Source organism: Prunus avium, chromosome 1, assembly GCF_965620075.1.
Source record: "Prunus avium chromosome 1, drPruAviu1.hap1.1, whole genome shotgun sequence".
Classification (NCBI taxonomy): domain Eukaryota; kingdom Viridiplantae; phylum Streptophyta; class Magnoliopsida; order Rosales; family Rosaceae; genus Prunus; species Prunus avium.
The window spans coordinates 43,045,460-43,060,740 of record NC_142284.1 but is presented as its reverse complement, the minus strand read 5'-3'; the positions used below and the strand labels follow the sequence as shown (position 1 = coordinate 43,060,740).

Genomic DNA, 15,281 nt, shown 5'->3' with positions numbered 1-15,281 from the left:
GGCGGTGGCTGGGTTAGTGGGTTTTGGGAGATGGCTGGGTGGTTCTTTGGGCGGCGACGGGAGAGTGGTGGCTGAGAGGTGGGGTTGAGTCGGGAGGGAGAGAGGTTGGAGAAGAGAGATGAGATTTTTTAAATAAAAAAATCATTTTTTTAATGATTTTAATATTATTTGAAAATTATTTTTAACATGTACATAATTTTTTATTAGTTTTTTGTCCACATCATCAAAAAAATGGAGCCCATATTCGCCACGTCAACATTTAACAGATTCACTAACGGTTTAGCTAACGGAGAGAGCAAATTGTAGATTTTCCGTGACGTTGAGTATGTACTCTTAAATGTCCCCAAAATCAGGTATAAACTCGTAAATGACCCTATAGATTGGGGGGGTTTACTGTAGTTAACCCTTTAATTTAATAATTAAGAGCTAGGATCTCGTCTAAGGGCCCTCCTCATTTCACTCTGGCTAGACTTGGTCATTGGATTGGTCCTATAAAATATATCCGATTTATTTGACCCAATCCAAAATAGAAATGGGTTGGATTTCATGTATGTCATCGGTTTAACAAAGGGACAGCTTGGCTTGGTCCATTAATCTAAGCCCAAAACTAACCAGTATAAATATAATGTTGGGTCAGTCCATGTTGTGATGTGAATGGATTGAAATTTATTAGTAAGATCTAAAAAGCCCACATAGGATGGGTGGTGAGAAGGTCTTTTTTGCTAAAATGGAACAAAGCCAAGGTCTGTTTTTAACAGCTCAAAATTCCGACATTTCCTTGTTGCTATTTAAAAAATTATAAATTTGGACAAACCCATTAGAATTTAAAAAAATATAAAAGAATAAACAAGTGCATACGCCACAGGTAAGAGCAAAAGCTACAAACCAAAAAAGATTTGCTATATATGTTGTTTTGTTTATCCGGTTTGGCTTTGAGACAGGAAGGAAGCAGCAACAGGGTATTGGAAACTGGGGTCTGTTTTTTAGTCTCAGATGGAAAGCCTTTTCCAATTGGTAATGGATCGAAGGGTGAAACTTGAAATTCCTCTTCCATCAAACAGCTTGTAAATATGACAATGCATGAGTGAATGATTTGCTTCACAAGTTATGAACTCTCTGAGAGCTTTAGGCTGCTTCACAAGTCATCAGCTCAGTAGGCTAGGCAGGCAGGAACAGGATGGCAATAAAGTTGAAGACAGAATTGACATTTTTCAGCGTGAGACAAACAATAGGCCAGAATCTTTTGAAAATAATTGAGTTTCAATCAACCAAACAACCCCTGACCTATCGGGCTACTTAGCTTAGGGAATCCCAATGGATTTGTCTTCCCCTGCTGTAACCAACAACCTCTGAAAATAACTTTTTCCTTTTCTTCTAAATTCCCAATCAGATTGAGAGAGAGAGGGAGGGTGTTTGTGTGTGAGAGACACAAAGACAGAGTTGGTTAACCTAATTAGTACATAAAATAATCCATAACTTAATTAATAATCGATTAAAAAAGGAATAAACGTGACTATCTCCTTATCAATATGAACAAGGTTCATATTGTAGGTACGTCTGTCAGTATAGAATTTGACTTTGCATTTAGTTATCTTTTTTACAATCAAAGCTACCCAAATAGATAATAACAAGAGTCTGATTTAACTCTGACTCACTCTTTGAAATTAATTACTGTTTAGTTTAAAGATTTCCTCAAGAATGTAGCAGAGTAATCTCTCTAATATAATATGACTAGGAAGGAACCACAGTGACAAACTGATATATCTTTTGTCATGTTTCCCATGATTTCGTAGTTCGCTTGTTAAAAGGCTGTCTTCATAATCATAGCTGCATAAACATCCCAAAACCTCTTCCTCTGGATCACTTTCATTCTTTGAAGATATCGAGGGAAAGCATTCACTTTATATCACTAGCAACTTGCAAATTGCAATGGCTGAATTCCAAATTTCCAACACAAACATGATCCAAAGTGAAAGATCTTTAAAACTTGAAATTATGAATTGGGGTTGTCACAGAAAAAAAAAGGTTTGCACCATAATTATGCTAAGAGAAATCAAACATGCAGAATGGTATGCCATCAAAAGCGATCACAATGGCATCATTAAGACTTGAATACGAAATTCGATTTAGGGTTTTGGAGAAGGGAAAATCAGAACTTTCAAATTGGCAAAACCATGACCTTCTTTCCCATAATAAGCATCTTGTTTCCAACGTTCCAGCTGAAAAGAGGAAGAGAGAAGAGAACCTATACATACATATAAAAATACCCCACACTGCCTACCTATGTGGTATGCTATCATCCCATAACCAACCCCCCCACTGCCTAAAATTCTGAAGCATGATACGAGTGATCAACCCATATTCTTACTTAGCTCCAAAATGAACAAAAAAGACAGATACATGGAGAAAGAACCAAACCTCCAAATTTTTTATGGCTCAATGACGTAAGTAGAGTGGATGTTGCTCTTAATGGCCAGGATTTCTAGACTCTAAGCAGATAAATACTAAGTTCAGGACCTCCAGAACCATCAGGGTTCATCATGTAGAAGGCCTCAGAGTCCTTAGACCCCGCAACTCTCTCAAACTTAGCTCTCATGTACATGAGCTCACCTTCAGCTCCAACTCCATCTTCACTTCCTGGCAAAACACCAGCCCCCATTGAAATTGGCTCCAGAGCTTTCAAAACCTTCCACTCCCCAGGTCCACAGTCACGCTTCATAGCAAACCCACATTTCTTTCCATTGCAGTAAGTCCTCCAGAGTGGCTCCTCTAGCATTTTCAAACCTTTCTTCTCTGTTTTCTTCTCGCACTCCAAGGCAATCCGCACCAACCCAGAAGCCATTTCTCGAACCAAAACACTTGTGGGTGTTGCAAGCTCGATCAGGAAGGCAGGGCTCAACTTGGGTTCTTCTTGAAATGCCAGATGAACATGTCCACGACGATAGCCGAACAGAGTACCCATGACTCTGGTGCCGAGGCCAGAGCGAGAGCGGCTCTTACCAAACACTGTGAGAGCTGAGCGGAGCTTGGACACTGACATCAGAGAATGTTTCTTGCGTGGTATTATTGCGGGGATCAAAGCAGTGCCTGTTGGGACTGGGATTCTAAGCTCCTGTTCATCTTTCTCTAATTCCTCAGAGAAATGTGAGTATGATGAGTTGAAGTTTAAGATTTCGTGGTCATCTTCTTCATCATCCTCCACTTTCTTTTTCCAGTGGAAGTACCTCCTCGAGAAAGAGAAAGAAGAGTCATGAGGGGTCTTGGCCATAATTGTCCTCATCTGGGAAATTTAGGAAGAGAGAGAGAGAGAGAGAGAGAGCAGAGGAGTGGAAGTCTACAAAGGTTAATCAATTGGTTGGTATGACTATGGGACTCAATGGAGAGAAGAGTAAAAAAGATAGAGAAAGATCTGATTGTGTTGCTTCTATTCTAGTGGTTATATGGGGGTGTTTTTATTGTTTGCTTGCAACACCTTTTGTCATACTTTAGAGACTGGCAAGAGAATCCTGACAAAAAGAAGGTGAGCAGCCCCTACCTACCTGTAACAAGAAGAAATTGAGAGAGAAGGGGGTTGGAGACAACAATAGGTGAAAAGTGACTTTCGAGAGGGATAGAAATGGACAATAGATGAAAATACAGATTGATAATTTGATGGTGGAAGAAACAGAGGAGACAAACCCTTGTGTGATTTCTTTATCATGTGCAGGGAGGAGGGGCTGTGCAGAAAATAAGGTGGGTGTGTGTGTGTGTGTGTGGGGTAGACAAAGAAAGAGAGGCTTGACTGACTAGTCTGACTTGCATTGGAAACAGTTAAGGACAGGTAAAGCCACACCAACTGTACTCACACCAGGTCCAGGACCACCTCCTCCGATAAACTACATTGCTGCCCTTTCAGTCCTTTCTTGCCCCTGCTACTAGCAACAATGCAACAAGCACATGAACCCAGTAGCCACCATTAGCTACCATAATGTTTGTTTTGTGTTCTAACTTGTTTTCTTCTGCTTCCCTTTGTTTTATTTGTTGTTTGCACCTCAAGCTCAAATTGTTTAATTTATCTTTCTGGTTGAGAGAATGATTGGACTGATAGTTGCAGCTATTGTGCACAAGCAAGCAGTAGTTTTTATTTGATACTGAAGGTGCTGGATTTCTGGCTCTCTTCAAAGTTTGGTTTGTCAAAAACTATTGTCCTACCTTCCTTTGATTCCCAAATCTGAAAAACAAAAAAAACAAAAAAAAAAAAAAAAAACATAACAGAAGTCCACATTTGAATGCACTAGGCCAAATGATCCAATCATGAAGGCTAATAACATTGAGCCAATAACCTATTTTCTCATTATTATCCACTTATGTTTGAATAATTTTAATATGGTAGATCCCTAGGTAAGAGGCCAACTTAGAATTTTTGTCTCAAATCATGACCTGCTGCATATGCTCTGCATGTGAAGCAGACTCTTGGTTGAATTTTGAGGCAGCATGAGCATCCCAAGTCCACCAATCCACAAATGAAATATTATTAGGATTTCATCCTTTTCATGGACCGACCAAATATCATCACGGATCAACTAACTATGAATCCATGACCAGCACCAACAACTTGAAGTGAAATTATAACAGATTTAGATGTAACCAATAATTCTATATACAATAATATTATTAATAGATAAAGGTTCGGTTTCATCATCTGTCTGTGAACATTAAATATATTGAAGCAGTACAATCTGGATATCCAAAACATTCTCTAACAGTGAGAAAGATGACACCAAAAGCCTTGAAACAGGTCGGCACAAAAGTCATCTAGTTAACCAACCAAAACTAACTTCATCTCAATCAACCAAACAGTTCGGCCTCTTGTTAGAAAATGTTGTTGATGCTCATGCTCTTTTCATATCATCAAGGGTCTGGTGTTTAGAAAACTGACCTAATTAGGGAATAAACTAGCTACAGTACGAAAAGACTATCATAACCCTGATATTATATCAGAATTACCGCGGGTCACCTCCTCAGATTCACAGGAGCCCCCAATAGCATTGAATGCAAAAAATTTAGATTTATTTATCCACATCCACAGCTTTAGAATCAAAGAATTGATGCCACTTGGGTCTAATTCAGTGAAAAAAGATCTTAACTTGCAAACCAATAGTTTCAAGTTCGAACCCCATAACACCTTGATAGTGTATGAGAAACTCCATCCCTCTCTAGTTTAGACTACTACTTATATGAAATTATAAAATTTAAAAAAAAAAAAAAAGGTGTGGGTCGAGCAGGATTCTAAATTAGAGTAGGCTGGGCCTGGTAGGTGGGCTGCGGATAGGAGTTGCAGTGAGCTAGAACTTGTAGGATACGGAATTTAATAAAGTTTTTTCTTTTTACTTTTGAGTGCTGCTATTTTCACCCATCTGTTCTATTTTTTCACCCACCTTATCTTAAAAAATTTAAAGACAAATTTATCCCTCTGTAAAATGACTTCTAAAACCCTAAAAATATAACAAATTTTAAAAAGAAAATAAATTTTTTCTTTTAACTCTCCATATTATTTCCATCTTCCTGACCTCAACAAATCCAGCAAGCACTTATTTACCCATCCCAATCCTTTAAAAAGTTAAAAAAAGAAAAAGAAAAATCAAATTCTCAACTCCACCTTTAATATTGTGTCAGGGTTGGTGGGTGTTGATAATAGAGGCCAAATTGTCCTTCAATTTTATTCAATTTTAAAGATTTTTCTATTTGATTAACCGACATGCGGGTCCTTATTCCATATAACATCACTTCAATTAAAATCCATGGCAATCTTGTTGGTCGTAGCCGTATTGTTGTGGTGGTGGTGTCGCGGCGGTGAAGCCACCAGTACTGCTAAGGGGTTGATGAGAATATTAATATAGTAGGGTAAGGTCGTGAAGTTGAAAAGACATGAAGATGAAGAGGGTTTTTTCTTTTGGTTAAATTTTTTATGTTTTTAACTTGGAGTTGATGGTGTTTGGTTGAATTAATAATTAAAGAGTATTTAGGACTAATGGTGGATGGAAATGTAAGATTTTATTTTTTTCAAATTTACATAGTAGGTGAGAAGATAAAGTGGGTGGGAAAATATGACAGGTGGGTGGAAATAGTAGCACTCTTACTTTTTTTTTTATGAGCATTAGCATCTTCATTCAGGTAATAAATAACAAATTTTGTAGACATAGCATTTTCATTGCGAAAAGTTGTGAAAACGCATATGCTTGCAAGTTGCAACACATGGAATTAATTAACTCGTGCTCTTGCTCTTCATGCATAAAATGGATTAAATCCTGCCCGCACCGCATTGTACAGAGGACGAAAGAGTGGTTTGGGGAGGTTGTCCCACTCATACCAATCCCAACCATCACACAGTTCTGGCTCCACGGGCTCTCCATCTCCATGTTCCATCACCGCTCTCATGCAAACGGACGCGTACTGCCATGGCTTGCCTCCCTCTAGGAGAAGCTTGTTTGTTGTGGCTGTCAGAAACTCCATCCTCTTCTTGTCAATGTCTAAACCAGTTTCTTCCTTCAATTCTCTTGCTGCACACTCCTCGAAACTCTCACCTACATAAACACAAAATTAATATAATTTAGGGTTCGTTTGATGACCATTTCAGTTTTCACTTAAGCAAACACCAATTAGTTAATGACTTGGGATTAGAAAGACGAAAATTAACCCCTGTATTTGTGTATATAATTACGTACCGAGCTCGAGGTGGCCACCAGGTAGGGAAAAGGTGGAGTAGCCAAGAGAGCAACGGCGTCGTCCTAACAACACCTTCTTCCCTTTCAACAGGCACACCCCTACCGCCACTGTCGGTGCCGCTGTTGCCTCCGTTTGGTTTCCCATGCTCAATTAATTTCCTTTGAGTTTTTTGCTTTATTTCCTTCGTGTTTTTTGTGTACTGAATATAGCTTGACTGCCCCGCCTTTTATAGATAGTCCCGATCCTTGGACTTTTTCTGGTCAAAGCTTTGTTCATCGATGCCCTTTTTATGCCATCTCATGATTGATTTTTTGCACTGCTGTCGTATATTTATTTCATTTTTTTTTTCCTTATCCGTTGTATTTGTATTTTAACATGTTTTTGGCGTGTGAACTGGATATCAATGCTGATAAAATAATCTAATTGCATATGATTAATGAGTCACGTTGGTTATATTATTAGTAAACATATGGATATAGTATAAACAAATTGTACATGTGAAATGGGAACCCGCCAAAAGGGGAGATTTCTATTCGATGTTGACAATGATAGTTACCTTAAAAAACCACTAATTTGTTTAAATGTATAACATTATTCTATGCCTTTTGAGTACTAATCCAGGCATCTCATCATATCATTAAGAGTCTAATTCTTGGAGTCTGTTGTGAGAAAGGGAGTTAAAATAAGAATAGCATGGATAAATGAGGAAAAAAAAACAAATGTATACTAATGTATCTATATATATAAAGCAAAAGGCAGAGAATGGTGAAACATTCAAAATACCAAAAAATGCCTTTGGTTAATGCAAACATTAAGAATTGAAATTATTAATTAAGTGAGGATAATATGGTAAATTTACACTTTTTGATATTAAAAAAATTTAAAATTAAAAGAAAAATCAGATAATTGATCCTCTTTTCATGGAACACAACTACCCATTATCTTTTTTAGTTCTAAAATAAATTTAATTTTTTCTTTTAAAAAGAGTCAGGCGCGGAAGTGCATGCAGAGAGGCTAGTGGAAGAGAAAACCAAAGCCAAAATTTGGTTAATGGTTATTAATGTAAATATATATAGTTGTTCTCTATGACGTATGTATTTTTTCTAACGTCCGGACTACTTGTATTATATAATGTATAATAATTATTATAAGCGCTTATACTTATATATGCATAACTTTGAATAAAGAAAAAAAAACTTACATTATTCTTTGAAAGTTATTTTTGGGGAGTGATTCTCTCAATATCGTTTCATTTTTTTATTGGCTCATGTCATTTTGAAAAGTTTTGCTCATATCGGCTATATTGCTATTGGTATTGCTCCCAGGGACGAATGTAGTCTTAGCCCCAAAAAAAAAAAATCTATAACTAAATAAAAGAGATAGCCCACTTGCATTCACAGCAAAGAATCAAACCTAATTGAGTGGTAAAAAAAAAAAGAAGACAGAAAGCATTAGTTTGGGTGAAAACGTAAAGAGCCGACAAAGCCAGAGGCACCCCACCAACCAACGATTGGTCCAGCTCCATGTCAACAAATTAACCAGTCAATTTCTGCTCTATTTGTTTGTTGAGGTAATTTTCTTCACTTAGTTCTTATTATTAGGGAGTTATAATTATATTTTTTCTATAAACAACATTTAGGGATTTTTGAATTTGGGGATTTTTGAATATGCTTACATACATCATTCATGTTATAGGTTATACTTATAATGTCAGATCATCATCGAAATCCTAAGAGAGTGAAGAATATTTTGCATTTTTTTAAGAAAAAAAATGAAGGATTATCAAGTAGCATGCCTTCTAGCCCTTCTTCATCTTCTCCGGTAGCATGCCTTCTAGCCCTTCTTCATCTTCTCCAATTTGTGGGGAGAAACCTCCTTCTGAATTTCAAAGAGTTGAGTCTCAAAGAGTCCATTGTAATCAACAAGTTGATACTAATTCTCTTGAACGTGATCCGGGATTACGTCGTCAAATATGCACATATTCAATTAATGAACGTGATAACGTTCGAAGAGCATATATTATTGTCTTTTTTTTATTAGTTTATATCTTATGTACTAGATGCATTTTGAGGGTAAGGCTCAATATGTCCCCCCTGACTATGTGTATAATTTTTGTTATCAATGAAATTCACTCATACCGTCGAGTTTGTTTATAAGGGAAATCCAGCCCAGTGTATTTTGAAATCCTGGATTCGTCCCTGATTGCTCCCTTTACAATTTTCTTCCTTTGTACTCTTTTGTTCGTTTCATCTATTAAACTTCTAAATCCTTTGAGCGCTACACGTGAGAAAGAGGAGTCACAACAAACAATACAAGAAATTTAATGTCTAACGTCAGGTGCAAGAGCAATCGCATTATTGTTGTTCCACGACTGCCTTGCATTATTGCATAAACTTCTGTTGAACCACATGTGTTTAATGGTTTCTAAATCCAACTCCAACTTTCTCGAAGCCTGTATATATACATTAAGGCATGTAATATTATATGGCAATATTCCAACATTCTCATTTATTTTATTGCTTGTAATTAGATGCTTCAATGATTTTTAATTTGTCTGATTTTTTGTAAAAATAATCTATGAATGAAGACTTAAAAAATGAACCGGTTGGATCATTGAAAAAATATCATAGAATACCCTAAAAGGTGTATTTGAAGAATTCATTAATAAAAATAGTAAATTGAGCTTAGACCCATAAAATTCATTTTTAATCACTTACAACCTTTTCCTTTATTTTTCTATTTAAAATACCCAATTTTTTCAAATAAAACCCGATGACTAGGATCCAAATAAGCAAGTTACCTAATCTAGCTTAAAATCTGATTTTTTCTATTTTTCGTATTCCAAAACTACCCTTATTTACAAGTTAACATGTTATGTGGGGGTGTAACTAATGGCACACGTTGAATTTGGAAAGATCTTCAAATGGTTGTAATGGATAGGGGAATTAATTTAGAAACTTATTTGAAATTAAATATTAAATTCAACATTAACGTATTAGTAATCTACATTTGATTAATTAACGTTTTGGTTTATTTAATAAAAAAAATTATGTTGTTTTCCTTTTATGAATTATACTACTAGTAATCTATTTTATTATAGTTTTATGAATAATAGTGTACATTCTAATTAAGTTGAAAAATATTTTGATAATCTATTTATTGTTTGTTTTATGAAAAACATTTTTTTTTAAATGAACCTATTTTTTCTCTAAATAATCTACCTATTTTTGTCTCTAATAATGTACGTAGTAAAACAATGTACCTATGTTTTTAAACGAACCTATTTTTCCTCTCCAAATATTGTACCTATACACATTTATAGTTATATTGTAAAATAATTTACCTATGGGTAAACAATGTACCTATATTTTCTATAAATTATTGTGTACCTATTTTTAATTTATGAAAAATGTACAGAAATTTCAATTACAAAGTACTTGACTTAGTTTTTTTTTATAAAAAAATTTGGTAAATAATATACCTATATTTTATTTAAATAATATATTTATATATTTATACGTTTATATTTGTATTTATATTTTTCATAGGTACATTATTGGATATGTAATTTACAGAATTTTTTTTTTTGGTTTGCAATTTTAGGGGGCGATATGTGAGAGGGAATGACAACCAAAAGAAATGGGGTGATTTATATGCCATTAATAGTGAGTATTAATTACAATTATGGCAGTTAATGAAATGCTTGAAATAAATTATAAATAAAATATGAAGTCCGGTGGCAACGATGTAAAAACATAGGAATATCAAGATTACTTATATCCTACTGGTCATTTAAATTTGAAATTGAATTTTACACATAGATTTATAGAGTGATGGGTATATGTCTAGAAAATAGAAAATGTAGGGATCTATATTGGAGAAGCCCTTAATAAAAATGATTTGCGGGACCAATGGCATTATTATTGCATTATGATTTTGCATCGCTGCAGTCACATATGAATGGAGGAAGAACTAGTCAAAGCTAATATTATAGCATATATTTCCTTTTTGGGTACATTCAAACTAGGAAAGTGCATGCACTTTCCATAATTGAGGAGCAAGTCAAACCTATATATCCAATCCAAGTTCCAACTCCAATAATTTTTCTTCAATCAAACTGCATGCTTTCCTTAATTGGTAGTGAAACGTTGAAGGTTTATTTCATTCATTTTTTTATTCATACATACATGCTATGTATATTTTTTATCATGCATGAAAAGGATTAAATCCGGCCAGAATCGCATTCTCCAGAGGCCAAAAGAGTGGTTTAGGGAGAGCGTCCCATTCGTACCAATCCCATCCGTCACAGAAGTTTGGCTCCACATTTTGGGGCACTTGATCATCATCTGCCAAAACTGCCCTCATGAAAATCCCCACGTACTGGCATGGCTTGGCCTCGTCTAGGAACACGCTGTTTCTTACCGTCACCAGCTCTATATTCTTAATCTCCAAACCAGTTTCCTCCTTCACTTCTCTTGCTGCACACTCCTCAAAGCTCTCACCTAAACCAACACAACAACACAAAATTAATTCACTAGGAATTTGAGCAAAAAGGAAAAAGAAAAGAGAAGCAAAATCCCATGCCATGGCCATGAAATTTTCTATATATAATTAAGTACCGAATTCGAGGTGGCCACCAGGGAGGGAAAAGGTGGAGTCGCCAAGGGAGGAACGGCGCCGTCCCAACAGCACCGTTTTCCCTTTGATCTGGCACACCACTACCGCCACTCTCGGCACCGGTGCCGCCTCCGTTTCCGTTTGGTTTCCCATGCTTTAATTGGAGTTTTTTGTATTGCACGGGAGATATATGTATGTAGGCATACTGCCCTCAGCCTTATATAGAAAATATTGGGTCTGCTTATACTCGCACTAGTCCTGATCCATAAATGGTGAAACGAGAGAGCGCGCGCGCATCCTTTGACGTTTTTGTTTGGTCAAAAGCACTGTTCTATGTCTCTCTGACTCGCTGTTGCGGTCCATATGTTTGTATTATTCTTAATTAATTAGTTTTATTTTATAATCTTGTTTTTCTGTCTCAACGTGTGTATTGAACAGTTCCCAATGTTGTGACGCACAGCCTTGTTGTAATTGACGTAGGTTGCACATTGATCTAACTAGATAATTATTAATGTCCACAACGAAACTTGTAATAAGTTAATAACGTAATATGTTTTAGTTTTATTCTTATTTTCAAAGTTTCATAATATTATTGTTGAGAACACTCATTTAATATTCTAGCGCCAGGGACGGACCCAGGATTTGAAAATTGGGTGGGCTAAATTTATCTTACGTACAAACCTACTAAATTTCGATAATTTCGGATCGGTGGTCCAAAAACTAGGAAATACTGACAAATTATTGATATAGGTACAAATTTGTTAAAAAAAACATGGAAATTGTGAGAAAAATATGGAAATTGTTAGTGGAACTTTAGAAAATGTTACATATTATTTTAACACAAAAGAATTGAAAGAAATTTATATATATATATATATATATATATATATATATATATATAAGGAATTGAAAGAAATCTGTTGCATAGTGAGTTTGAGTGATTTAAGTGAGTATATTGCGAGTTGACAAAGACTGTAATTTATATAATGCTAATGTATATTAATTAATGACAGAGTATTAAAATGATATATAGAAGCAATAGATACGAAAGTGTGTTAAATATTTAAACAAAAGTTGTAGTAGTTTGTTGATTGAGTCTAGTGGGGATTGTCAGGATCGACACATGTTGGTTAGTCCAAGGGCAGGTCCGTCCCTGTTTAGCGCTCTGGTCGGGGATGAAAATATTGTTAACCGCGTTCAGGGGCGGGCAGAGCCACCACAGTTAGACAAAAAGGCGGCCTTGTTTTTTAAGACTTTGACCAATTCAATTTATTGCCTTCTGGATTTAGCCAAGTTTCCTTCTACATTTTGTTTTTAAATAAATATTTCTTAGTCTAATGATGATTTTCTACCAAAATCAAAATGAAAAAACACAACTAGCATGGTAGTTTTGTTCTCAAAATGATTGTGGTTTTAATGTTTTAGCTTTTGCTTTTAATTTCAATACAATTTTAAGCCTCTGATCTTTTTTTCTTTTGAATGAGACTGGATGAAAAATCTGGAAATTTTGTGGTTGAGATTGTGAAAAGTAGGAATCTAAATGGGAAGCGATGTAACAGATATTGGAAATCCAGACAAAGTCTTGCAGCATGTACTTTTTCCAACTTAACTTGTATGTATGAGTTCCAACTTAACTTATATGGTATTCCCCAACAAGGGACCCATTCCAATAACATATACTTTTTCCATTCCCCCCCACCTTCTCTTCTTCCCCAATACCCTTCAAATCCTAGCTATGTAAACCACACATCTCCTTCAATCCAAGTCCATCCGGGGTTATTTATTCAAATAGTCCTCAAATTTATATATGCATTTTGGTCCCTCAACAAAATTATTCATTCAAATGGTCCACCAACTCTTTATTATTCGGCGAATTGGTTCTACTGTTACACTCCGTCAATATTGCCGTTAATTTGAGGATTAAAATCGTCAATTTATATTAAAATATTAATTAATTAAAACGGGGGTAGAGGGAGAACATAGAGGGGGTTGGCAGTGGGTGTGGGTTGGGGCTGGTGGTGGGGGTGCCTCTACCTTCTTCTCTTCTCTCATCATGGAGAAAACAGAAATTTCTTTCTCTTAATGAAGAACATATAAAAAACAAGTGATAAATAAAAACAAGAAATATCCCCTTCATCTCATCCCGCATCTATCCCACATAGCAACAAAAGATAAACAACTTTTTTTTTTCTTTCCATTTTTGCAACTCCAACGAGAGGAATCCAATACCATAAATTGATCAAGGCACCCATGTGCCTTTTCCCCTCAATCCTCGGCTCCACCATTGTAACCTGTCGCAGAGAGCTCAACTCATGCTGCCACTTTGGCCATCGAAGTCGGAGAAGTCATGTCTGAATGAAGCAGGCACCGCTGTCATCTCTTCCGCGTCGACTAGTTGTCCTCTAGCACTGCTATCATTTGGTTGTGCAGGGAGGGAAGAAGAAGAAGAAGAAGAGGAAGGGAAATGAAAACTCCACTATGAAAAAGTTGTATTTACCCTTCCTATTCTTCTCACGTGTAGTTCACATGACTAAAACTCACAAAAAAATGTAATAGTGGACCAATTCCCCGAATAATAAAGAGTTGGTAGACCATTTGAATGAATAATTTAGTTGAAGAAACAAAATGCAACTCAAGTATAAGTTTAAGGATCAATTGAGTAAATAACCATTTTAGTTACTTAATTAAAGTGGACATAATTATTTATTAGCAACTATCGAAGAAAGGATTTGAACAAAAACTATCCAAGAAAGGAACAAATATCAATAATAACACAGACTTTTTATTAATTAATAGCACAGCATTCTCACTAAAGAGAAGTGTAGCTCGATTCATGGTGATGCATGAAAAGGATTAAATCCGGCCTCCACTGCATTCTGCAAAGGCCAAAACAGTGGTTGTGGGAGGCAGTCCCACTCATACCAATCCCAACCGTCACACATGTTGGGCTCCACATTTTGGGGCTCCCGATGATCGTCATCTGTCAGCATCGCTCTCATGAAAATCCCCACGTAGTGGTATGCCTTCACTTCCTCTACGAACAAGTTGTTTGTGACCCTCAGCAACTCTATCTTCTCCTTCTCCATGTCCAATCCAGTTTCTTCCTTCACTTCTCTCGCTGCACACTCCTCAAAACTCTCACCTGATCTCGCAACAAACACAAAATTAATCCCGTTAATTAATTAATTAGTAAAACAAAAATCCATGTATTTGTATATAATTACCAAACTCGAGGTGGCCACCAGGGAGGGAAAAGGTAGAGTCGCCAAGAGAGGAACGACGCCGTCCTAACAGCACCGTCTTCCCTTTCAACAGGCACACCACTACAGCAACTCTCGGCACCGCATTCTCCTCCCTTGTGTTTTCCATGTTTTTTCAACCTAAATTTGTGTTTCGTCTTTTGTGGTTTATAATCTGCATGGGCTCACATATATAATGGAGACAAGATACGACTTCACCATTTGTTAGTTCAAACTTTGGAAGTTGGACCGTTTTTTTTCTTGGTCTCAAAACGCTGTTCACGGATGTCGTTTCGTCTCGTTTTGGTTCTGTTTCTAGCTAGCTGCTAGCTGCTAGTTGTTGTATTTTTAATTTTATTAATTCTTGGTGGCTTTATGTTGCAGACGGATCTTTTACTTAATTGTGTTGCTGGTTTTGCTATCACTGGGATGAAAGGGTTGTGGTAGTTGTCGAAAAGATCCGTTATAGATGTGTTGCTGGTTTTGCTATCTCTCTTCTTCAAAAGCTCCGTTATAGATGGGTTGCTGGTTTTGCTATCTCTCTTCTTCAAAAGCGCACAAACCCATTTCTTAACTACCTCCACCGTCTGTTACAGATGGCATCCTTGTACCACAAGGATGCCATCTGTAACAGACGGTGGAGGTAGTTAAGAAATGCTATCTTGAATCACAATTTATTTCCCCAAGTTATTTTGACTCAATTTTTCTCTTACCCTGTCT

General features: G+C 36.2%; 4 protein-coding genes across 4 annotated transcripts; all 4 read right to left on the bottom strand.

Moving 5' to 3' along the window:
- Positions 1-2,156: 2,156 nt before the first annotated feature.
- Positions 2,157-3,714, bottom strand: LOC110757724 (MIZU-KUSSEI-like protein (Protein of unknown function, DUF617)). The gene has a single exon (XM_088247660.1). It carries the CDS (start codon positions 3,278-3,280, stop codon positions 2,483-2,485), a length of 798 nt encoding a protein of 265 aa, XP_088103786.1. The 5' UTR covers positions 3,281-3,714; the 3' UTR covers positions 2,157-2,482.
- Positions 3,715-6,134: 2,420 nt separating this feature from the next.
- Positions 6,135-6,883, bottom strand: LOC110757770 (geranyl diphosphate phosphohydrolase-like). Its single transcript, XM_021959482.2, has 2 exons — positions 6,705-6,883; positions 6,135-6,563 (listed from the first exon to the last, which is right to left on the bottom strand). Exons 1-2 carry the CDS (start codon positions 6,847-6,849, stop codon positions 6,265-6,267), a joined length of 444 nt encoding a protein of 147 aa, XP_021815174.2. The 5' UTR covers positions 6,850-6,883; the 3' UTR covers positions 6,135-6,264.
- A 3,728-nt stretch (positions 6,884-10,611) lies between these two features.
- On the bottom strand, positions 10,612-11,524 carry LOC110757771 (geranyl diphosphate phosphohydrolase-like). Its single transcript, XM_021959483.2, has 2 exons — positions 11,325-11,524; positions 10,612-11,207 (listed from the first exon to the last, which is right to left on the bottom strand). Exons 1-2 carry the CDS (start codon positions 11,473-11,475, stop codon positions 10,912-10,914), a joined length of 447 nt encoding a protein of 148 aa, XP_021815175.2. The 5' UTR covers positions 11,476-11,524; the 3' UTR covers positions 10,612-10,911.
- Positions 11,525-14,100: 2,576 nt separating this feature from the next.
- LOC110757723 (geranyl diphosphate phosphohydrolase-like) lies at positions 14,101-15,092 on the bottom strand. The gene is made up of 2 exons (XM_021959422.2): positions 14,547-15,092; positions 14,101-14,464 (listed from the first exon to the last, which is right to left on the bottom strand). The coding sequence occupies exons 1-2, from the start codon at positions 14,689-14,691 to the stop codon at positions 14,154-14,156; spliced, it is 456 nt and encodes a 151-aa protein (XP_021815114.1). The 5' UTR covers positions 14,692-15,092; the 3' UTR covers positions 14,101-14,153.
- Positions 15,093-15,281: the final 189 nt, after the last annotated feature.